The sequence below is a fragment of the Gouania willdenowi genome, chromosome 7 (assembly GCF_900634775.1).
Source record: "Gouania willdenowi chromosome 7, fGouWil2.1, whole genome shotgun sequence".
Lineage (NCBI taxonomy): Eukaryota > Metazoa > Chordata > Actinopteri > Blenniiformes > Gobiesocidae > Gouania > Gouania willdenowi.
Window position 1 is genome coordinate 16,484,110 of NC_041050.1, and position 25,294 is coordinate 16,509,403.

General features: G+C 38.9%; 1 protein-coding gene across 1 annotated transcript in view; it reads left to right on the plus strand.

The window, feature by feature from the left end:
- Nucleotides 1-25,294, plus strand: part of LOC114466902 (phosphatidylinositol 3,4,5-trisphosphate-dependent Rac exchanger 1 protein-like) — a 121,325-nt gene that overhangs the window by 38,256 nt on the left and 57,775 nt on the right. Inside the window, 9 exon segments of the mRNA XM_028452772.1 lie at nucleotides 3,577-3,681; nucleotides 6,046-6,147; nucleotides 7,231-7,392; nucleotides 11,190-11,204; nucleotides 11,206-11,229; nucleotides 11,231-11,325; nucleotides 11,481-11,596; nucleotides 14,707-14,856; nucleotides 19,823-19,970. Of these exon segments, the coding sequence (XP_028308573.1) occupies nucleotides 3,577-3,681; nucleotides 6,046-6,147; nucleotides 7,231-7,392; nucleotides 11,190-11,204; nucleotides 11,206-11,229; nucleotides 11,231-11,325; nucleotides 11,481-11,596; nucleotides 14,707-14,856; nucleotides 19,823-19,970 (917 nt within the window).

A 25,294-nucleotide genomic window follows, 5' to 3' on the forward strand; every position in this document is an offset into this window, starting at 1 on the left:
TTAATATTGAAACTAGTTATCTAGGAAGGCACGTGAGAGGATTGAGGCTTTGAGGTGGACACAAATGCAGAAGGAGAAGAAGGCGGGCAAGAGAACGGTGGAAGTAGATTTGAAGTCCATATATGATGCATGGAGAAAACCAACACAGACTAACAACAAAATAAATTTCAAACTAAAAAAAATGATGATGATCATAAAACAAAACAACTCCAACTGAAAAAGAGTCTCAACCATTGAATTATGAGACAAAACCCAAACCAATTGCCCGACTAGAAAAACAGAACATCAGCATGAAACCTAAACACAAATCTAACCACAGACCCAGATTGTAAATGTAGCGATGTTTGTTCTCAGCTACAAAACTATAAAGTCTGTCTTTGTTTACCTGCACAGATTCCTCAAAGTTCAAAAACAAGCATTTTTGGTTCTGTAAAATCTCTTTATATCAAGTGTGTAAGATTGTGTGTATAATTTAATTTACATTTTCATACCTGATTGACTTTCACACTAATAATGAAGTCTGCATTGACCTTTAGAATTGAGATAATTGGCTAAAAAAGAGGGTTGTGTTCTTTGAATTTGAGCAGTGATTGTTAATTATTGAGACATTACAAGTCATAGCAACAGTGGTTAGTAACACTGACTAATCTAAGGAAAAAAATCTCTCAAATTCAATTTTCTTTCATGTGTGCAACATAAGTCTGCATATTTAGTTCAAATGTAAAAAGGAGAACTTGTCTGTGTTGCATGGTATTTATTGGTTGCCAGGTTGGGACAGCTGCCACTGTGCACTGTGTGCTCAGCGTCAGGTTCACTGGGTTTCAACTCATATGCTAATGAGTGATGCTGAACCCCAGGGGTGAAGGCCCCCTTGTTACCTTGGATTTGCATCTTCAGTGGTGTGATTAATGTGTCAAACCATGAATAGAACCCCAGCCTCTGCACAGGTTAGACCTTCACCCTGTCGCTGTCACACCAAAATGATGGTTCTCGCTGCGTGTTGTTTGAACTCACATTGACTGTACGGGGCTCTCGTACCATATGTCGGCCCAGCTGTTGCTCCCAGTGGTGTTTTGGACTAAATGTGGCTTTGGGCGTGTTGATGTTTCTGCCTGTGTGGTAAACGCCAGTAGTCTACAGTTTATTCTGGATTACTGGCTCGTGATTTTGAAGATTTTCAGCTCCTTCTGGTCAAAGGAGTCTAACTTCTATATAAATAGGATGTTAGCTTTGGTTGGCTGATTCTGTTAGCACCACTGGGTCATCATGTAAGAGGGTCATAGGTGCTCTGCAGTGACACACGAGGTCGTTCAGTACACGTGCGTAAGCAGGAGTAAAAACACTTCTTAACACATCTGTGCAGTGCACAGGATGCTGGTTGCAGAGAAACTTGTTGTTTAAGGCGTTGTCACCTTCTGAAAACCACAAAAGTTCTCAAAACGACACAGTTTTACTCATCGATGGATATGTTTACTTCTTTGAAGAATTTCACTAATGCCATGTTAACCACAAATAGTAAAACATTAAGGGTGTACGGAGATTCAGAGCACCTGCAGTTTTGGATTTCAGTTACAGGCCGACTTCAGATCAGTGTCGGTTTCTGGGCCCCACCATGCACTTTGTTTCACATCCTACCATTGCACAGTTTGAAACACACAGTAAGCTACAGGGCGTAGCTCTAATACTTGATGCACATTGTTCATGTGCTACAAAAATCATCTATTTCAAACGCAGCTGAAGGTTTCTTTGCCAATGTTTTGCATTACATTTTACAAGAACTACTGTATATTTCAGATCTAAGAACAGCTCTGGTATTCAGGTCATCTTTTGTGTCGCTGCGCTGTATGATCTTATCACAAAAGAGGAAGAGGAAGTGTTGTATGCTGGCAGGATGTGTGTTTATTTCCACTGCAACATAGACTTCTGGAAAAAAAGAGAAGTGTGAGAAAGCATGACGAATTCAAGCATGATTTGACCAGTTAAATAGATGGATAAGTGGATCCCATCATAAACCTCACTTCACACAACATTTAGACTTCCGTCCTTTAACCCCAAGTTTTTTCCGCTAGTAGATGAGCATCTTTCAGGCGACTCTGTCCCATTGGTGTGATAAAATCACTAATATAAATATGATCCAATAGTCTTGACTGGCATTACACTTTTATACAATGTAATGTGATATTACAACAAAATTTCAGAGTTGTCCATGTCGTGGAAAAGGAGGTAGCAAAAACGTCTACGAATTTTAATGCACAAAAAATGGTAATAAGACATGATAGAGCAAAGATGGGACCAGAAATGTAATTAAAGTGTCAGACCTGAGGTGGAATGTTGTAAATGTGTGTGTTTAATTGTGTACTTGGCAGCTGATGAGACGCTGGTATTAATGAGGGCTAATATTGCCTTGTTGAAGTCTTTTTGAGGGAACTCGCAGAGTCCTGAATCTTTTCCCAGATGACAGCAGCTCAAACGCCTGATGTCCTGGGTGTAAAAATCAAGTTCATCTATCATTTATGAATCACATGTTACAGACTGTCGAGCTGTGAGTTGGAGAGATTTCCTTTTCAGTCGCAGAATTTTCATATCTATGGTACTTCTGTCTAAGAGTTCATATTTTCACTAGTGTTTGTTTGTTTTTCTGTTTGCAAGATTACATCAAAAGTACATTACACATTTTGACAAAAATGTAACCAAACTTTGACCTGATGCCATGGAAGTTTCCAATACATTTTGGATGGGATCTGGATCAATAAACTGATTCTGGATCAGTTTGAATAATAGAAATACAATTATCGCTCATTATTGGTGAAATTGCAAAAATTCACATATTGGTTGACCGATCTTATGAAATTTGATTTAAGTTACTGTATGTTGGGTTGGTTCTTTGATTTCCAAAAATTGTTTAATCTGGATCTGATCTGGATTACACATTCCATTGCAAAAAAAACAGGTCCTTACATTTGGACCTATGGTTGTTAATGGAGGTGGAAATGTCTTTCAAACCTTTAAAGTGTGAATATCATGGTACCATTATCAGGATCACTGTTCCTAATAACTGCCAATATCTGGTAAAGAGGAGATTTGGCGCTTGTTGGTTTGCCCTCCCTGAATGCTCTTTTTTTAATTAAAATATTAAATATTTTATTGATATTTGATATTCTTGTGCAGGCAAATCACGTATTGACCATATATTAGCTCTACATGCCGTTTATTTCCACATTAGCTCGTTTTTTATCTTTAACAGGCAGAGCCTCTATGTTATTGAGGCTATACCATGGGTCGGCCCCATAAGTCTAAAGATAATGCTTTTCATGAAATGAGCACGGTGATATACTGTGCGTGTGTGTAGTATTAATGTAGTATTATTAACAGTAATATGTATGCTGTCAGCTGGTTCTCTGATGTCCCATATGCACACATACACACCCTTCATGGTTGATAAATAAGAACAGAATCCTGGAATGTTGTTCACACTGAGTGCAGATTAATCTTTTGTTGCATTTGACAACCTGATGAATTTTGGTATGGGACCGTGCTGTGCTTTCCTGACGTGTGCTTTTGTCTTTTGTGCCACAGAAGGAGAGTTTCTCAGTTTACGGCGAGTACTGCAGTAACCACGAGAAGGCTTTACGGCTTCTCATGGAGCTGAACAAGATTCCTAACATCAGAACCTTTCTACTGGTAAGATGCTGCAGTCTTCTGTTCCCATGTTTCACACTCCTGGTGACATCAAATCTGTCTTTGTCCTAGACTTTACTGTAATTAGACTTCGTTCTCTTTCCTCTGTGACTCTGACATCTCTTCTGTTAATTACACAAACCTCCCAACTCCCAAGTGTTCATACTGGAGGCTTTTCTCTTTTGTCTGCCTCTGCTTTTGCCCTACATTCATCTCCTCCTGTGAACCCCCACATGCATGTCTCTCTTTCTGTAATCTCCCCCATCCTCTTCCTTCTATTTTCCTTCATTCCCATCACCTCCATTTCCACATTCACCACTGAATAAAAGGCAGGAACCAGAGCGGGGTGAGGGGGTTCTTCCTGCCTGAACAGGACACAGCCACCATCAAGGTCACATGTGTGCATTGTTGCTTCTGTAGTGTTTCTGCTACCAGCTGTTTCCCTGTTGTGACACCCAAACCGTTGGGTCATGAACAATAACCTGTGGGTGACAAAAGCCACCCAATGGAAACAAGGGAAGTTTCTGGGTCAGCCAGCTGTGTAACATTGGCAACCAGTTTTTTCATTGGCCTGCAGATCTGAGGATCAACGTTTTGTCCATGCCTGATGGTTTGGTTTTGCTGGTGTTAACATAATCCCAAGGGACTGGGAGCACTGGTTTCAGGGTATTGCTTTGGGTGTTTTCTGCTTTTGATCCAGTCTAGTAACAGTTAATGTACTTCTAAAGTTAAACCAGCACTCAACATCTGGTTATGTAGTGAAGCACTGTTGGATATGGTCAGTGTGAGATCACACATTGGACCAACTCTCGTGTTGTGTAGCAACAACTGGCTAAATAGAAAGACCAACTGAGTTTGATTCAGGAATAGAAAACAGCCAGTGTAACGCAATCGGTCTTAAATTAGCAAAGGATATATTTTCATAATTTGTGGGAGCGCAAAAAGTCAAGTTTTCCCATTCTGAGGGTTAGTGACCGCTGAGAATCATTGTTATAGTAATTATTGGCAGAATGTAATCTACTGCTGTCAGCTTCTTTTTTTAAGTTCCATCCTAATTGAATAAAATAATGAAGGAAGTGCTTTAGAACTGCAGTGGAAGAAACTGGAGAAGGGAAGTGAAAGGAGGTCAGAGTAGAGTGTAGCGGGAGTTCTGGCTTCAAGCTGGTGGATTACAATAAGAAGAAGATGAGAGAGCAAACGAAAAAAGCTGCAGAGAATTTGGATTAAAGTCGCGAAATAAACAATAGGAAGTTACGGATTTCCAGTTTTTGCCCCATTTTTTTGCGATCAATACCCCCAAATACGAAATAATTTGCTCTACCAGCCACATGGTTCTCCTCTTCTGTGTGTAGGCGTGAAACAAGCTGCCATATGATCACAGTGCACTCAACGGGTTTGCCTTCGTACCCACTGGAGAACACTCAAATGCTTTATCTGTGTGCTTTTGATCTCTCAGCCTGTTTCTATGAGATCATACCAGACTGTACTCCCACAAAATACACTGTGTGGAGAAACCATGACTCTATCCCCTGCCCCACATCTGAAGAAATCTCTCTTTTAGCATTTGTTATTGAGGCTAAGCCGAAGTCTTCATAGGAACGAAGACAGGCTTAGATGTGCAGTATTCCCTTTATTCATGAACAAGGACGTTGAAACGTATTGTATCATATTTGTAAACATTTTAACTGAACTTGAAAATCTTAACTTCAAATTTAGTTAAATAGAATGAATGATGCTAAAGTAGGGATTGCAGCCTTGCGTATCAGCCGATACCGATATTGATCCGATATGATATCAGCACGAATCATACATACTTTTATTACTTATTTTGTAGTGTGGAATGTTTGAAAAGGCTTGATCAAGTGATGTTACTCAAATAGAGAACAATAGTCAGCAACAGTAGGTTACTTTGTTATAGAGTGTAAACCACAGGATAGAAGTGCTGGAGTGGAAAATTGTATCTGTGATTTTAGATGCAGTCCAATAAAATCCAATATTCATTTTCTGGCTGATATCGGACCGATATCAATATCGGATCGGGACACCTCTAAAAGTTAGTGGCTACTGCAAAGGAATTCCTGTTTCATCAGGTTTGAGAAAAGTGTGAAGAGTGAACAATTAGAATAGTTATGCTTTTGTTAGTCTTCTTCTGCATTCTGTGTTGAACAACCACTTATTGCTGCTGGGGTCAATTATAATTGATACAGTGTAATTTATAATGAATGATTACAGAGTAAAATAATGAATTGCAACTGATTTTTTTGATGATCTAATTGTAATTGTATTGTAATTGTGTTTAGATAATTGACTTTAATAAGTGAAGATGCATATGATTGGTAAAAGCCTTTGTTGTTCTTTGTATTTAAGCACTGCATGCTACTCGGAGGGAAGAAAAGCACAGATATACCTTTGGAGGGCTACCTTCTTACTCCCATTCAGAGGATCTGCAAATATCCCCTGTTGTTAAAGGTATTCTGCTAATGCAACACTACTGCAGCCACACGCCCTCTTACACACAAACACATGCACTCTCCTGCCTGATATTTGTTCTTCAGAGCAACTGCCGTGTTTGTGTGGCAATATTCATTTGAGGCTGCAGCAATACCATCGTCAGTAACAATAAGAACAATATTTGTGTAACGACATTAACTTGTATGTAGGATTCCTGCATATAGTGTTACTTGATATGATGAAAGATAAGTGTTTGTTTTGAAATGATCTTTTGAATCACTTTACTGTGGCTTTAATTGTCATATATCAGCTTGCACATACATGGATTTAATTAACCTATTATTTATGAAAAATAAAGGATGAAGTGAAAAACTCAATATTATCTTTCCCTAATCATTTCTATGAATAAAATAGATAGCAAAAATATAATAGATGGAAAAAATATATATATATTTTTTACAGTTCTTTGTTCATAGATAATAATAATAATCTTTTGCATTTCTTATGAATAAAAGCTTTTAATTTGTTTTTAATTTTGAAATTGTGGGAAACTTATCAGTTTTGATTAGTTTTAAAGTGGACATTTGTTGATTATGTATAAGTTTCTTATTAGATTAAAATTCTTGTGAGCTCGAGGTAACGTTCTTTCAACATTTGATAATATATTTTCTTTACATCATACGCCAAAATGTTAGGGAAAAAAACAATAGATTATTTTTGTTAAATTAATTTCAAATGATCAATTTACTCTACTTTTTCTCATAAGGTCGATGTGGACACCAGAATCTTAATATTTCTTTATTATTCATTTTCTTTATATTTAGCCACAATGTCAGGAAAACAAATGTGAATAAACTCTTAAGGTGAGTGTGCTGACTCGTCTAAACTGAATCAAATCAAATATTCATATACAAGTACACGTGTTATATAATTTCATCAGTGATAGTTTAGTTTTTCTAAACCAAACCTTATATTGCCATGTGCCAAGTAGATTAGATGTCCTTGCTCTGCATGATAAATGACCTTAAGTTTATGTAGAGCCCTGCTCCCTCAAAACTCTATGGTATGAGTGTTAATCCTTTGTTCATCCATACTTTGTAGGAATTGTTGAAGAGGACTCCCAAAAAGCATGCAGATTATCCAGCCGTGGAGGAGGCTCTGCAGGCCATGAAGGCCGTTTGCTCCAATATCAATGAGACCAAGAGGCAGATGGAGAAGCTGGAGGCTCTGGAGCAGTTGCAGTCCCACATCGAGGGATGGGAGGTGAGAGCAAAAACAACTCCAGACCAACAGTGATAGCCTGGGAGAATGCAGAGTCAGCATATAAACAGAATGCAGAGCTATGACATTCAGGGAGTAACGATTGATGGAGCTGGAGAAGGAAACTTATGGCTGTATTGAAATGTAGCTAGTTGTAAGATTTCAAAATAAGAGGGAAACTGTGGTTTTAAAATACTGCCTGTCCTATTTAAGAGTTAAACCAAGTCTCCGCTCTGAGCTCTGGGGCCACAGACAGGGCTTGGGAGCCGATTTAAAGGGTCTAGTGCATTTTTCACGCCTCCCTCACCCACCACAACAGAGGCCTTGTCTAAGTGAGCACCAAAGGGACAATCCACTCTCACACAGTGCTGAGAGAGATGCCAACAACCCAATCAGAGGAGCTGTAAGAGGCAATGCTTCAGCCTCTCATGTTCTGAGGGAGTGAAATAGTGGGACCCGTGGACAGGATAGAGGAGGGCAAAAATAAAATGTAGGACAAGTTCAAATGTGCCATAATCTGCTCATTCTTACTTTGTCTCAGAATAAACTGTTTTTTGAATCTAATCACATTTTTCCTCTTGAGAACTGAACACCATAAAATCATATATGCAGTCACCTTGAAAAGCCCATATTAATAAAGCACTGATAATGCAAGTCACCATAGCAACCAATAAGAGAGTATATGCAGGACCATATGTCTCTGCGCCGGAGTGACAAGTTTGGCCTGGGAGTTGAGAGTTCTTCAGAGTCTGAGCTTTAACACACTTCTAAACAGTTTGGGGGTCAATGCCCCAAGTGCTCCTTCTACCACGTGGACCTTGTGGGCTTCAACCTTCCACATCTGCTCCAGTTGTTCTTTGAGCCCTTGGTACTTTTTCACTTTCTTGTGGTCTTCAGCTGGTATCTCCACATCTATGACCACTGCCCTCTACTGGTGTTTGTAACAACCACTATGTCCGCTCAGTTAGCCAAGAGATGTTTGTCAGTCTGGAAGCTGAAGTTCCACTCTAGTGTTCGTCATGTGGTGTGTCCCATTGGGATTTGGGTCCTTCCAGTCTATACTGTTACAGATGCTCCTGTGCACTGTCCCAACCACTCGGGTCCGTGTTGGCAGATCCTGCCTGCATCTTCCAACCTGCCACTATGTGCTGGAGCTACTCAGAGGCTACGTTGTATCTGATCTGCTGTGGTAGAGCGTGGGCTCTGTGCTTTCTGTTAGTCCAACCTTTTTCAGTCACTGGTTGCGCTTCTTGCTATCAGCCATTTCCTCTATCTGATGGTGGTTTGCTCCATGTAGGGGCTTGTCCCTCCATGTTGCTTACTCCTTTATGATGTTGTTTTTATATTGTGATTGTCTGATTGTCTATGTATATATATCTGATCAAAAAAATGTACAAATGTGAGTCTGTAGTCATTGGGAAATTATGTATATTTGCTTTGAGATAGAATTGGTTAAATAAATTTTGGTTAGTTAAAAGCATGTAGAGTTGAGTAATTGAGCTATAATTGTGTAGTCAAGCACATGTGTAACTATTAAGCCATGCTTTGTTGAGAATACATTTTTTTACTCTTTTCAATTTAACGTTTACTAAATGCTAATTACCGTAGTAAAAATGAAAATTTTTAATAATTTAGAAAATGATACTACGTTTAACAACCAAAAGGTATCATTTCTTCTTTGTTTTAATAAGTTGGTCAGCGTGATTTGGAGTCTTTGACTGCTTGACTTTTGTGCTTTCCTCCACCACACAGTGAGTCGTTATAGAATTAAGGTATAGATAATGTTGGCAATGGTTGCAGTAGATCAAATACCAAGAACACTCATTTAATAGTTAGGAAGGGAGATTTTTGCTGATACCCTTGTTGCTAGTTTCAAGGCACAGATATCCTATTGAAATCTAAATATTTAGTAATAGCGAAAAAGAGAAAGTGGAATAAAATCAAGAGAATCTACATTTAAAATGGCTAACTCAATTTCTAGAACTTAACTTGTCTTTGTTTTTCAAAACAACAAAGCTCCAGCGTTGAGAGACACTTTACTCTTACCCTGCCCCCCCCCCCTTCATCGAGCTTCCGACCAAACCACATTAGTCTCGCTCGTCTTTCCTCCCTCCAGTTTCTCTGAGGCTAATCAGCTCTGGCCCTAATGGAGGAGGCTGTTAGTGTGGAAACGGGCTCAGGCACATTGCTGCTGTCAGTCCACATGCACAAAGACCTCCACTATAGCTTTGTTTGCTTTGCACACATGGAATAAGCTTAATTATTGCCATCAGTGTAGGCATCTGTCTATAGAGGTCAAAGCACACCTCATCAGATCAACCATGACACTGAATCAATCGTCCGACACACGATCCCCGCCAGCCAGGAGGTATTCTTCCTCAGTCACTGACTGTTCTCTGGAGCTGTGAACATCAATCATAAATATATACTCATGAGAATCAATTATGGATGCTCCGGGGTGGGTGTGGATGTGCATTGAAAGGGGTTGGACGGGGGACCAAAGGGTGTGAAAGTCTCCTGTGGATCCACGTCACAGACATCAAAGATAGGAGTGGACATGTGGTGGAGGGTGGGTGTTGTGCTGCTAGCCAGAGGGGATGGCTGGTGGATCTGAATGCACACATGGATGTATTTAGTTCTAGTATCATTTAGAGTGGAATGGTCTATTTAAACACTGAGTAATGGTTGTCTTTCAACAAAGTTTGCTTATTTTGTGTTGACTTTGGTTGAGACATTTATTACCTGAAAACTCCAAATGTTCATGTTTTTGTTTAAAACTGCCAGATTAATTTTTTTCTGTATCAGATATGTCATAAAGGCACGTCTTTGTCTAATCAAAATGATTGCCTCCTGCAGCTTTGTTTATTAATGTTAGCAAATGGTTAATCCCTTATTTCCAGCTTTGGAGCACATGGTGACTTATTTTTTGTGTAATGGTGAAATAGATTCAAGTTACTGGGTCAATATACTGACGGGCCATTTTGGCCCATTTATATTATGGCCCATTTGACCATATTTGGTCAATTTCCTAAACAAAACAAACAACAATGGGCCAAAAAGGTCAATTTCAGGAAAGGTTAATAAGACATACTGTGGATTTAAGACACATTGGTCACCGAATAGCTAATGTAATCCTTTTATTTATTGTTCCTTATTGAAATGTAACAGGAATGAAAAAAAACATAGAGTGGAATGTATTTAACGCCTGCGTGTTTCATTCCTTTACAGTAAAGAGCAGTCAGTGTCAGACATTTCTTGTGTGTTTCAGGATTTGAAGGAAATCTGACAGCGGAGCTCAAAGGCCACGGTGCATTTCAACACCGAAGTATTAGCTTTTAACTGAGACTTAGTCACATCCTATGAATGGCTTCAGAGAAACACAATGCAGCTACTCAGCACTTATCTTCCTTAATAACCTTGATTTAGCGTTGATTGACCTTCCAAGCATTAGTTTAGGTTTCACTGCAGGGGGCCGAACAAGGCTTAAGCCTCTTCTCCTGCCACTTGTACTGGGGGGGGGGGGTCTCTTGTCTGCTACATAAAGGCAGACTCTAATTTGTTGCAGTTGAAGTCCTCAGACTGAAGGAAGCAGTGATATTTCTATTAAATGGGTATTGCACACTACTAACAAACTGTTCTCTGTGTCAGAATTCCCTCCATATTTTTTCCCTAGTTTGGGAATTTGTGTATTTACACTGAGATAATCTGTGTGGTCCAACGCTTAGGGTAGATTGTCTATTGCTCTGTTGAAATCAGCTGTGAACGATCACATAGACTGAGACATTTTTGTGTTTTTTCAGGGAACCAACCTGACGGGATATCTGCACAGAGCTGCTGCTTCATGGGAATCTCCCTTAAAATCTCTGCTGGCAATATCCAGGAGCGTGTCTTCTTCCTGTTCGACAACCTTTTGGTTTACTGTAAAAGAAAGTCCAGGTGAGAAACACACATTTGGATGGGTGTGCTGCAGGCGTGCAAACCTGGCAAAGGAATAAGATAACATGAAATCTTATTTGAGTAGTTCACTAATGAAAGCAAAGGAAAACTTTCCCTCTTAGTGTGTAACTAAGACCATTATCCCACTTTCCAAGGGTTTCTGGGAAAAAGTCCACCAAGAGGACCAAGTCTATCAACGGGCCTCTGTATGTGTTTCGAGGACGAATCAACACGGAGGTGATGGAGGTGGAAAACGTGGAGGATGGAACAGGTTTGTGTTTGGCGTGTAGTGTTGGCTTTGGAGACTGTTTGTATGTCTGTTCGGTAACTGCTCCAGCTTCAACCAACTACTAGGAGTTATTCTGCTTTCACCTAATGCTGCAGTGCATTCTCAAACTGGAAGGGCACAGCATATTTAATCCTGAAACTAGTTCATGTTGACATTTTGCATTTCTCTACCTCGTTAATAATAATCTCCTTCACTTCTGTTTCTCTCTTGTCAAAATCAACTCTGATTCTTTTGATACTCAGGTTTTAGTCAATATGGAATCTGTAACCTCAGATTTCCTTTCCGGTTACCATTTTCTGTCAGTTTACGTACTGTATTTTCATTTTTTCCCGTTTCATCGTTTTTTGGTAATTAAATGTCATTACAAGTTTTTAAACTTCCTGAAATTGGGCCAAATATGGTTATCGCTGTTGTTTGTACACAACAGAAATGTTGCAAAACAAGCACGCGTTGAGATCACGTGAGGTTTTGCACAAGATTTGACATCCAGCCATTGCTGCACTTGTTAAAGCTAGACATTAGACAACATGCGATGAAGGTTTAGTCCATTTCAGTCCATAAAGGGATTATTTTACGGCAGAATTACTGCAAAAATGCACATCTATCTCTCTGTCCAACCGTGTATGAAGACAAAAACAGAGATAACATGATTGAAAATACACATTACTGAGTGCTTTCTTCTTGTATTGCAGAATGTAATTTTGAAATTAAAAAACAAGTTTACATAGATAAATAACACGAAAATACAAATAGAAAGTGTGTTCATTTACTTTTGTAGAAAATACACTGCACTCGTTAATATATTCTGATTTTTGATTAAAGCTGGTGTATAATTATTGTCACCTCCCTAATCAGGTGGTGTGGAATAGTTTCCTCTCCCAGGCAGCAATGCATTCCTGATATTCACAAGCTTTAAGTCTGAGTTCCTGCTCTGTCCTTAAGTGCCTCCTGTGTGGATCCAGACAAAGCAGCCTCTGCAGCTACAGCTGTCTAGACACAAAACAGACTCTCACTGGGTTTTTCACTTGAATGTGTGGGTGAAGAAATATCCCATTGTATTAGAGAAAAAGACTAATTTAACCATTTGGTATATTTGGTGATGACGGAAATCTTTCTAGGTGTGCCTGGAGCTGGATATGACGTGATATCAATGTTTGGTCAGACCTCTGAATATGAGTCATGGACAGTTCCGCTTTGTAAGATTGAACGTGTGCCAACAGTGGACTTCATCCTATGAATGCTCTTAGTAACTATGCACTGTCAGTAGCATCATTAACTCACTTTCAGTGTTTCATTTTAGTTGTGATTGAAATGAATCAAAGGCTGTTGACTGGGTGTCCTAATGTCTGCCTTGCTTTTGAATCCAGAGTAACTTAATATTTTCATCAATACTCGAAGCTTCAATGATTGATTGAATAAACAAAGCAGGCGATGGGCACTAAATGCTCTAGCTTGGTTTTAGACTTTGACCAGGGGTCTGCAACCTCTGGAGCCTCATGAGCCTCATGTGGCTCTTTGAGCCCTTTGCCATGGCTCCATATAGCTTTAAAAAAAATACTGAAATAAAGAGTGATTTTCTTACAGAGGCTATTAATGATTCATGAAAAATAAAATCATGATATAACAATTTGTTAACTTAAAAATAAATCACGTTATGCACCTTCCTACTTCATCTCCTGCAACATCTACAGACCATCAACTTTCCTGCACCTGTGGTTAACCTTAAGTTTTCCATCCCTGGTAAGATAATTAAACCAACAAAAACACTATTCTGGAAGTAAACAGATTTTAATTGTGTGGGAACAGATTCATTTAACTACCAATGTGCCGGTTATATACGCATGCTTTATGTGTGGCAAGAAATGAGCAATTAGCATGTGTTGACCACATGATCATGCATTAATACATTAAATACATTAACATAAAAAATATTATTTATATAAATTGTGTTCATGTAAACTGAAATGCGTAAGAATTTGAAGATGCAAGACACGGTTTTGTTGTTTTTTTTATGTCAATTTATTTTAAACTGTTTTTAAGTTGCCATTTACTTAATCAATATAAATCAAATCAAATTAAATCAAACATTATTCTATATAATTTTAACTGTATAGAATTTAATACACTGTATTGTATACATTGAGGAGGTATTTTTCCGGCTCCAGGAGGACTTTATTCGGGGTGAGATGAGGTTAAATGGCTCCTTTGAGAGCAAAGGTTGCAGACCCCTGACTTACACTTAGCTATTTCTTTCGCTAATATTCTGTTCCTCACACGGCTCTTTTAGCTGCTGCGGTTTGTTGCACATTGCTGTGCTCATCTTAGTGCATGTCAGCTTGCTGAGTTAGGAAAAAAAAAAAAAACGCTTCCTTTCTCATGTTTCCACTTCTCTTTTTTATGCTGTGTGTTGACTGCAGGCTTTCAGTGCTGAAAGAGAAGCCACATGCCTTTTTCACAGAAGTGAAGGCTTCTGCACAGGAAATGCACACACACACAAACTCTCAAAGCCCTACCGAACTTATGATTTAGTTTGAAACTGCATATAGTAAATCTCTTGTTTCTCTTGAGCTTTACACTCATTCGGTTACTTTGACACCAACGTGTGCCCTTTCAGATCTCGGCATCATCCTGCAAAAGTTAACTAGAATTGTTTTATCCTAAGAAGAGTATAAGCTCAGTATCTCCACACTCCAAATTCAAGATCTCGCTCATTACGTATGAAATCCATCTACGTGATCCTTAAGACTAATGCCCCCCATTACCAGCAACCATTCATTATTCAGAGGCTGCTCACCTGCAGCTAGATGGATAATAAAATTAGAAAAGGGTTGGAAGAGGGTTTTCTGCTGAGTCGGTGAGAAGAAGAGCTCTTATGGTGTACCACATGGTGTGTGTTGTCTTAGCTGGCTTTTAAATCATTCCTCGAGTGGTAGATTCTCTTCATTAGCGGTTTGATTCCACGTTGTTTTACTTCCTTTCCTTTACTTTGATTTGTAATCAGTTAGCAGGCTGATACCACACTAGAAATGTTTGCTGGTGTTTTACTGATTTACGCAATTCAAGTAAAGACATTTTTATTTTTGTTTTTGCAGCGGACTATCACAGCAACAACTACACGGTGACAAATGGCTGGAAAATCCACAACACGGCTAAAAACAAGTGGTTTGTCTGCATGGCCAAAAATGCAGACGACAAACAGAAGTGGCTGGATGCCATCCTGAGGGAACGGGAACAGAGAGAAAGTAAGTGGAACTTTAAACAGGCTGATTTAACACAATGTGCATTGTTTGAGGAGAAAGAAGTGATGTGGCCTGACAGAAACTGTAAATGCACAAGCACCACACTAAGTGATACTCACGTGCCCCGAAATAAACAACAGTCAAATATCCTCAGTTTTTATCTCATTTTATTACGTCACTATCTAATGGACAATTTGAACTAAGAGGAGCTGAAAATATACGAATGGAATTAAAATGATTATATCCAATCAGATGCCCCCAGTGAATACTCTCCAGTGTGGAGCTGTAGCATTTAGCATGTTCTCATCACAGGTCATTAGTAGTGTGACAATATCTAGATATGGCGATATATCACAATGTGATCGATTATCAATATGCTTGCGATAAGTATTGATTTAAAAAAATTATTATTATTATTATTTTTTGGTTTTAAGATTTATTTTATTAATTTCAAAACCTAAAATGTGCAGGTAGGTCTTCACAGAAATGTTGTTACTGTTTGTTGAAGGAACCAATATATTGTTTACTGGAATATTGCACTATAATGGTGTCACTGGTAAGAAAGACCCTATTTTTTGTTTACAGAAAGCACTATTGGAGATACTTATTCGTTTACATTGGTATGTTGACACTTATTTGCAGAAATGTTGCACTAACATAGTGTCACTGTTCACAGGACACTTTCAATTTATTGTCTTTCAGAGATATAAAACTTAATCTTTTTTTTTCCTTATGTCATAGATTATCGTAGATTGATTTCTGACCGATATCGATAATCACAGTATTGTCATATCGTGAGAGCATCGTTATCGTGAGCTTTGTATCGCGTATCGTGAGGTACCCAGAGGTTCCCACCCCTACAGGACATGGGATCTATGGTGAATTTGCTTTTTCACATTACTTAAATTATGTTGCTGCATCTCAGGATCATCTCAACTCTCTGACCATTAGTTTGTTGTAAATACAACTTAATTTTAATAATTTTCTGCAATGAGATTATGTGATTTGTATTTACAAATCACATAATCTTAGTGCAGAAAATAAGTAAAGTAAAAAAAACAAAAAAACCATTATATCACCCTGTATTTATAATCTCTAATATAGTATATATTGTTTTTATTGGATTTATTGGCTTTGTTTTTCAGGTTCTTCACTTTTTTTTTGCATTTTTTTTTGCACACACACTTAAGCCAAACATAGAGACTCCAACATCTTCAGGTTCCGTGCTGCTCTCGGGTTACTTCCGTGTCTTCTTCGTTGGTGTTTTATAGCGGTTGGCTCCACATTCAGGAAGCGGCAGCGGGGCATTACTGGTCGGCGGCTGCATAGTACTGTGTACACATTGGACTTTGTTGTCGCGTGGCATTTGCTACGTTATGCCACCATCTCCGCTCAGGAAATGCTGGCACGGACGAACAGACGTGCTGTGTGAATTTCAAAATAAAATCAATGTATTGTTACACCACTACTGTGTGCTGCAGTCAGATGTATTTCATAGTGAGGATAACTTTCTATTGTGTGCTAGATTATCCTAGTATGTCTCACTGTAGCTGTGCTTTCTCAGTGTTTACCATCAACTCTTCCGTGGACGTTGATGAACAAACTATCCAGGCTGAGGATGTCCTGGACTCGTTGTTTCATCCTTCAGCCACGTTGCATGTAGAGCAGGGCGAGCGCCTTTGTTTATAAAACATGGGCTTGGGTGCCACGGCGTCTGCGGTTGGCCTGGTGACCTGTGCAGTCGCTGCTTTTGGAACAGTTTGTTTTACACATTTAGAAAGTTTGTGCAACTAGAATTTTGGCTGAACAAAGCTAACCTGGCATTGAAATGAATAGTCACACAAGAAACAAGAGCCATTCTAAAAACAGCATCTTGGTTAACGGCTGAAAATAAAGCTGCTTTGTTGTCATACACAGATCAGCACAGTCACGTGACATAATATATAATCTCAGTCTATTTTTACAATAATTGAAGCACTTTCTTGAGCTGAACACAATTAAGGCGAGTAAATCCTTCATGGCGTATCTTCTATGTTCGAGATGGGCAACTTTTATCTCCGTGGGGGCCACAAAAATGTGATTGTCTGATCTGAGGGCCACATTAACCACATTTTTGTCTGCATTTAGGATGTCAACTAATCTGAGCATTGATACAGGCAATAAAGAAGGGATTGTCTGTCTAAGTTGTTGTTTTTTGTGTTTCTAGATTAATTGTGTGTTATTTGAGTCATTTTTGTGTATTTTTGTGGTGATTTTGCCTGATTTTTCTTTTTTTTTTAATGTATGTTTGTAGAATTGTGTGTTTGGGATTCATTTTTGTGAATTTTTATTCTAATTTTCTCAGTTTGTCTGTTATTTTTGTTTATGCTTGTAATCGTCTTGTTTTTTGTGTTCTGTAGTTTTGTGTAGTTTTGTTGTCCTTTGCTGTATTTTTCTGTTTTTGAAGTCAACAAAAAACTGGCCGTCAGTTTCCCCATGCCTGTTCTATGTATTAGTTTTATACAGTTTTTAAGCAGCGCATCAATGTTCCCTGAATATATTGTTTATTATTTATTGGTTGAAAAAGCACTCACAGCGCTGCTTCCATTGATGTTCAGATTAGTAATGTAAACTGATATCATTGTTGTTAGTGTCCCTTCAACTTTTTCTTCCCACCTGTTCCCCACCATCCATCTGCCTTTGTTGTGGTCTGTGCTGCACACACTGTAAAAGGCTGAGAGCAGACTGTGATGGTGAACCACAGGCCATCTGATAGCACTGAAGGCTAAAAATCAAAAGCACAACCCTAAAGGAATCCGACAATATATTTAGAAGCTTAAAGCTTCACAGGCCCTGAATCCATAAATATTAGTTTTTCTTCCCCCTAAAGCGGATTTGTACCTGTACGTAGGCATTTAGTGCTGAGTTTGATGTTATCACCATTTGATCCTACGATGAAAGGGTTTCCAAGTATGAATAAGTCTGGAGGAGTGTGCTGCACCTTGGGGTGTTGAGTTTCAGCCTTGCGGAAATCGACCCGAGGCAAAAACATGCCAGATCAGTCACAGTGCCCGGTTTCCCCACGCTCTCCTCGTCTATTACCAACTCTGTCCACTTTCAGTCCATTTCCTGTTTTTCAACTGCCCCCCCATCTAGACAGCAACACTATTTTTGTCCATTGTAAATCAAGGACTCTTTTCACCTCTTGCCTTGCGTGTATTACTCTCCCTGACACGCATTATTTAATCCAACATGTTTCCCGAGACGTGTTGTAGACCCCCCCCCACTTTAACGCTGCTTCCCTTAATATTCCAGGGGATTTTTATTGTTCAACAAGTACCAGTGGGACCAGTTGCGTCTTCTTGCTGTTTTTTATAGACGTTTTTTGGAGGAAATGCGTGAGTCTGATGAGAGAATGGGATTTTACCTTTTCAAATCATGTGCCAGCAAGCGCCGGAAGACAAGAAGCAGTGAGAGACGAGCTTTGACAGCTGGACCAGAGGCCACAGAGGCCCTACCCCGGACGGGGCCCGTCTGTTGTTCAATGACACTTATTGTTTTAGCCCACTCCAGCTGCTGCTAGATGTAACACAAGCCCACCATCATCACAGGCTGCCACTGCACATCCCTAAAGACTCTCTGGGAAAATGGGAGTGAAGGAAAAGATAAAAAAAAATCAACTATAGCCATCACTTATCTAGCTTATGATATCGAGTAGGGTGGGAACCTCTGGGTACCTCACGATACGCGATACAAAGCTCACGATAATGATTATTTCACGATATGACGACACTGTGATTATCGATATATTGGTTAGAAATCAATCTACGCTATTCTATGACATACCAAGAAAAAGAAAAGATTAAGTGAAGAAATACAATTTTTTATTTTATATCTCTGAAAGACAATACATTGAAAAAGTGTCCTATGAACAGTGACACTATTTTTGTGCAACATTTCTGTAAATAAGTGTCAACATACCAATGTAAACGAATAAGTATCTCCAATAGTGCTTTCTGTAAACAAAAAATAGGGTTTTTCTTACTTCTGACACCATTATAGTGCAATATTCCAGTAAACAATATATTGGTTCCTTCAACAAACAGTGACAACATTTCTGTGAAGACCTACCTGCACATTTTAGTGACAAAGCAGAAAAAGTAAAAAAAAAAAAAAACGATACTTAGCGCAAGCGTATCGATAATTGATCGTGAGAAAAAAAAATATTGCGATATATTGCCGTATTGAGATTTTGTCGCACTCCTAATATCGAGCATGAAATGTCTCTTCATTATCTTTTGAGTGAGTGTTTCTGGTGAAATTGTAAATTTCAGCACAGTTTAAATGTTTGCTTCTATTTAAAAAGGCTTGTTTCATTTACTGGGATTTCTGGGGTTTGATAGCTTCTTATCAGATTTAGACACACTTTTTTTTTAAGAGTCACAATCATTAGATTTAATTTACCCACAGTAAATGCAGGACTTCATCAAACCACTTTATAACCCCTAAGTTATAAGAGTTTTCATAGAAAAATGGTTCACAGGGGAGCGCGTCGCCCATTGTGCCGTAACATGAGTTATTTTACAATCGAGAAACAATCATTAACAAATCGACACAGACGTGAGATCAGGATCACAGTGGCCTCTGTACTTTCTGACTTCAGAACAAAGTAGTCTCAGAGAGATTAACATCTGGGTCTGTTATAAGAGGCTGTGACAGACACTTACACAGCCATGCGGCCTGGGGCAGCAGGCCTGTGTGTGTCCTCTCACAGCACCATGGTGTGCTTTGATGGAGTAGATTGGCATAGAGGGCAGCGCTAAAATTCTGTCTCGGAATGTCAAAGCTTTATTTTTTTTGGCAGACGTTTTGTTTGTCCAGTCGTTTTCTTTCCCATGTTTTTATCAACTCTCACAGTCCCACCTCATTGATTGTGGCATCACTAAACGTGATCCTCATTCTCATCTTATTGTTCTGGTTTTTTTTTTAGGTCTCAAACTGGGAATGGAACGAGATGCTTATGTGATGATCGCTGAGAAGGGGGAGAAGCTCTATCACATGATGATGACCAAGAGTCGACACCTGATTAAGGACAGACGCAGGAAGCTCAGCATAGTGCCCAAGTGCTTCATGGGAAAGTGAGTCTCTTTGCCTAATTTATGCGTTCCGAGAATGCGAGTGCAATGCAGGGCTGTTCACATGGGGATTGTTGTATTGTGTTCTTATGTAAGACCAGTTGGCTTTCAGAAGAGCTGGTTTCCAGTCTCCCTAAGTGTTGGCGAAATGCCCAAGCTGTTTTATCCCCACATCCTCTTCTCTGTAATGAGTTCCCCCTCACGGGCTCCTCACAGGGGACATAGAAAAGTACCAAGTTGCCACTCAGTACACCCTCATGATCTAGGACACTGTGACACCATGAGAACTTTATCTGTGCCTTTTCATGGGGCTGTCTCTTTCTGTTGTCTTACTGCTCTTGTCCCGTTAGTGTGCAGTGGGAAATGTGCTTAATCCTCCTTTCATACACTACAGTTTCATGGAGATCCCAAATGGCAAGTAAAAATTCAGCCAAATTGTTAGTAAATTAGATAAAACGTGACTTCAGTGTGCACAAGAAACTAGAGATTCTTTATATGTAGCGGCCATGAAAACCTACTCCGTTGTTAATCCAGAGGCAAATAATAATGGAAATCTTTGCATTAGCAGCAAGGTCAAGAAACTCAGGTAGTGGCACAGAAAAGTTCTGCATCCTTAAACATTTGATGACAACATTTCTCAAACTGCATCCTCTATCCCAGAATGCTTTGCACTAGCAAGAGCTTAAGTTTCATCGTCAAACCACACATTTGGTTCTTGTCTATAGACCAGTGGTGTCCAACTTATTTTAATTCAGTGGCCATTCACAACCCAGTTTGATTTCAGGTGGGCCGAACCAGAAATATACAGATTTATTTAAGGAAAAAGAGAAATCAGATCGATATTCTTTCCTAATTCACTCTTAACTGTGTAAACATTTTGTGTATATCACTTAAAACATTCTTAAGCATAAAGCAACAATGGTCATGTCGATGTTGGTGGCCTCCGATTTGAAGTTTCAAAATTTCTCGAATTCGATTTCAGGGTTTACACATTTCCATGTCACGTGATACTTTTACATTTCATTTCTGAAGAGTTAACTACGGTTATTAATTGAACATGTTACATGCTTCAGATGACTTATGGAAGCCTGGAGGGTTACGCTAAAATCACACTATTAGCCACGCTGCTAACCCTCAGCCATCCGTTTAACAGGAGAAATACCATGGAAATGCGTGATATGGTCCGAGACATTATTTGTGAAACCGTTAATTACCGTTGACCGGCGAATCACCCTCACAGTTTATAACAAAACCCTGCAGAGCTGAGTGATAGATAGTGTAGATACTTCTGCCATGACATGTCACCAGGTAAAGTGATCACCAGTTAAACTAATACACCAACAGCCAAACCTGTGCTTTTTCAGATTTCAAATTAGTCATATGAATCTGAACATCTTGTTCAACACAACACATTAAAAACACACTTCAGATTAAAGATTCCATATCATGCTATTTTTCATCCATCTCCATTTGTTCTAAGAAACCCAAAAACATAGTATTTGAGGTTTATTTTCCCAAACTCGCCTGTTTTTCAGAGTTTTAGCCTCTGAAAAGTCACTTTCTGAGCAACTCTACACAAACAGGCTGATTTGCATCCTGCTTATGCATATTCATGAGTGGGCGTGTCTATAGACGGGACACTGACTTCCTCCTCCCCGCACGGTGACATATGGCCAGAGGACGGCCTGCCCTCCTCACACCCACTTTGTAGCCGAGCTCATGCTGCTTTATAAACACGAGACAGAGTGTGGGGGCGGGGCGTTCGCCGGTCATACATAGACTGTAGAAAATACATACATAGCACTGCGCGAAGGATGAGGTGTTTGGGCTCACCCTGCAGTAAGAAAGGAGTCAAATCACCCTCTAACTAGCGATTGATGGAATCAATGAAAAAAACACTTTGGGGATGTGTATGAAGCCCAAATAGCACTTTATGATGTTTAAAGCACAGAAAAGTCCATTTAGCGTAACATGGGCTCTTTAAGCTCTACATTCATTTTCAATCACAGGATAACATGATCACTAGTCACATGTAGCAAGAGATTTTGAACGGAATTGGACATATTTGCCAGTTTTTCACACTTTCTTGACATTCAGTCACCGGTCATGGAAAATCGGAGACCCTACATTTGACGTGAAGATTTGTTGAATTTGCTTCATTTTTCTTAAAAATTACAATTAGTATGAATTTCTATGTGGCTTTTTGTGAGAAATTGCAGGAAAAATGAGTAATACCCAACAATTTGGGATTAAAAAATACTTAAGTACTCGAATGACTAGCACAGAAAGATTGCACGCACCTGCATATGTCATGCAAAATCTTTGAATTTAGAGAAGCTGAAATATTTGGAACTGAACTCCATAGTTTTAATGAATTTCACTCATGTTTAGTCTTTAAGTTTTTACTTTAAACAAAATCCTCCAGCGGGGCGAATAGGAAACTCTAGCCGGCCATTTTTGGCTCACGGACCTTGAGTTTGACACCCCTGCTGTTGAAATCCATTTTTCTTTTGGCATCACGTGTGTGTGATATAGGCATTAGTTGTTGTTCCCACTTACTGTATCAAACCCTCTTACTATCTGCCTCTTGTTTGCTTCCTGTCAATAAGTGCAACGTGCATTACGCTGCATTTTGTCTTTGTGATGGATTTACTGGACTCGCTCATAGGCCTATCGCATTAAACAGAGATAAAGACTGAAAGCTTGATAGGAAGCTGTTGTCTTTTAATGCACAGGTGTCTGCAGGTTAGAAAACAACATCATTTGTTTTTATTAGATAGTTTTTAGTTGTCAGAGAGTGCGCCATTCGTCATATTTAAATTGTGTTTATTTTAGCCCCGACACATTATTACTGAAGACATGCATCTTGATGATTTCAAGCAATTTCTGTTATTGTGCTAAAATGACTTTTCAGTGATTGCGATCGGCCAAATCATCCACAACAAGCAAATAAAGTAAATATCCAATGAAACCGTGAGCAGCAGCATCTACGAGTGTGGAAATGAACTGTTTAATCACGTATAAGGATTCAAATATGGGCTGTTCTTTGTGGATTCAGGTGAAAGCTCATTATGTCTGTACAAAATGTGAAATGTCACAATTTTGTTGTTGCTTGCAGCAGTTTTATGAAGTGTCAGTAAACATTTTCCCTAAAGTCCTTAAATCATACACTACATGCATCGGGCTGACAGACTGTCAGATTTGTCCTCTGCGGCTCAAAGACGGTGAAGTACAGCAACATTTCCACATTGGCTGTTTTAATGCTGCGTTCATCACATTATGTACACCGTTCCGTTGTCAGTCATGCGACAGGAAATGCTCATCCATATCAACATCAGCAAACATGCACACAAATAGTGCCACTGTAGGTTATACAGTACAGTATGTATCTAAGGCATTTTATGTTAGAAACACACATACACACATGCAGTTTTAATGCCATGTTTGAGGACATTGTGAGGTTTATCTGACTTTTGATTACGTTTTTGACACACACTATTTGATTTTTAAGCCAAGTGTGAAACTAATGGACAGAATTATCAAGTATACATGACATTGCAGTACCTGGAATGACTTAAAGCTGTTAACACACTAAACACACTTTGTTTTTTTAAATTAATTTGCAATGAAATGGGACATTTAAAATGTAGAATGCTGTGGAATGATTGGTATGATGAGGACGCCAGAAAAAAAACCACCTAATTTTCCCAATCGGCCTCCATTTATAGGTTTGTTATAATAAAAATGTCATCAAATAATTTGAAAACAACTACTGGTAATTGCAAAAAAAGTTTTCAATTGCTCAATTATATTTTGAAATGTTAAAAAAAAGCAGGCAAAAATGAAGAGAAATAATTTAGTAGATAGTAAAGGTGGGGCGATATATCATGCAACAAGATATCACAATATTAAAACGTCACAAGATGTATTGTCAAGGTTACGAGTGGTATTGTGAGAGGTGGGGCTTAAATAAAAAAATATCTACACAATCTACTACACACCAGAATGTTATTGTATTTATTTTATATTCATATTAAGTTGAAAAGGTCATACCTAGAGTAACTATACCCAGATTTAAAGTCAAATAATAGCATGGTTTTTATTCCTACTGCAATCCTTTAGTGCAGGATTCTCAACTGGTCTCACCCTGAGACCCACATTTTGCCACGGTTATGAAATCGCGACCCACTTTTTTTTAGAATTCAACCAACCAAATTGAGTTTTTCAAAAATAGCTGTTGAAAACACGCATATATAATAGTATAAATCTATATATTTCACTGTGCAACATGCATTTCACAGCATGCCTGTTAAAAGAAAAGTTTATTTCAAAATAAAAGACCTAGTCCAACATGAGAGATGTTAAGTATTTTTTTTTATTTTTGACCTGATGTCCGTGACCCTCCCAGTACAAGTCCTCGACCCACTTTTGGGTTCCAGCCCACCAGTTGAGAATCGATGCTTTATTGTCTTTTTTTCCTTTCCAAAAATGTATCATAAGCACATCATCGTGTATTATATCGTATTGTGAACTCAGTGTATTGTCCCAACCCTCGTCAATATTGTATAATGATTTCAGAAACATCCGAGAATGCATATTTCATTCCAATATTCTTATTGGTGACGTTTCACTGTAAATAGTTCTGTGTTTTTATTTTCCTTCGGATTATTAACATTTTTAGTGCTGGAAGCATAAACCATAAAGATTTGTACAGAATTAGGATGCAGCTGGAGCTAAAAAATTAAAATTAAAAGGCATTTTGTCTTTTTCTTGACAACCAAACGTTTTTCACATAAATCCTAAAACAATGCTGCTAACGCTTGGCTTCAGTTAAAGAAATATTCAATACATTTCCATTTACAGTATCACATGCAGATAATCTCTATGCTTGTTTTCATGTTCCAATTCACCATATTCCTGCTCATGCTATTCATTTCAATGGCAGCTCTGAGTTCAAAATTAGCCTGACTTACGTAACACAAACAACCCCCTCCCTCTCACGTGATTCCTGTCAATTAGCAGCCACGGGCTCAAACAGGAGCATAATAGGAGACAATGGATGCACACATACGCAAATCCTACTGTGGAAAAACAAACCCTTTGCACACAGAAATAGAGATGAAAAAGCCTTCTGGAGTGTTCTGTGCTCACACAGCAGCAACAGCAGCAGCAGCAGCAGCAGCATCCTCGTCCTCTGACCACTGGTTGGTCTCTGCACCTGGACGCCCGTCCACAGTGAACACAAAAAGCATCACAGCCAGATGGCTCAAGGTGGCCTCTGATCATACATGTGTGCACTGACCTCATACTCACACTAATCTGCATAT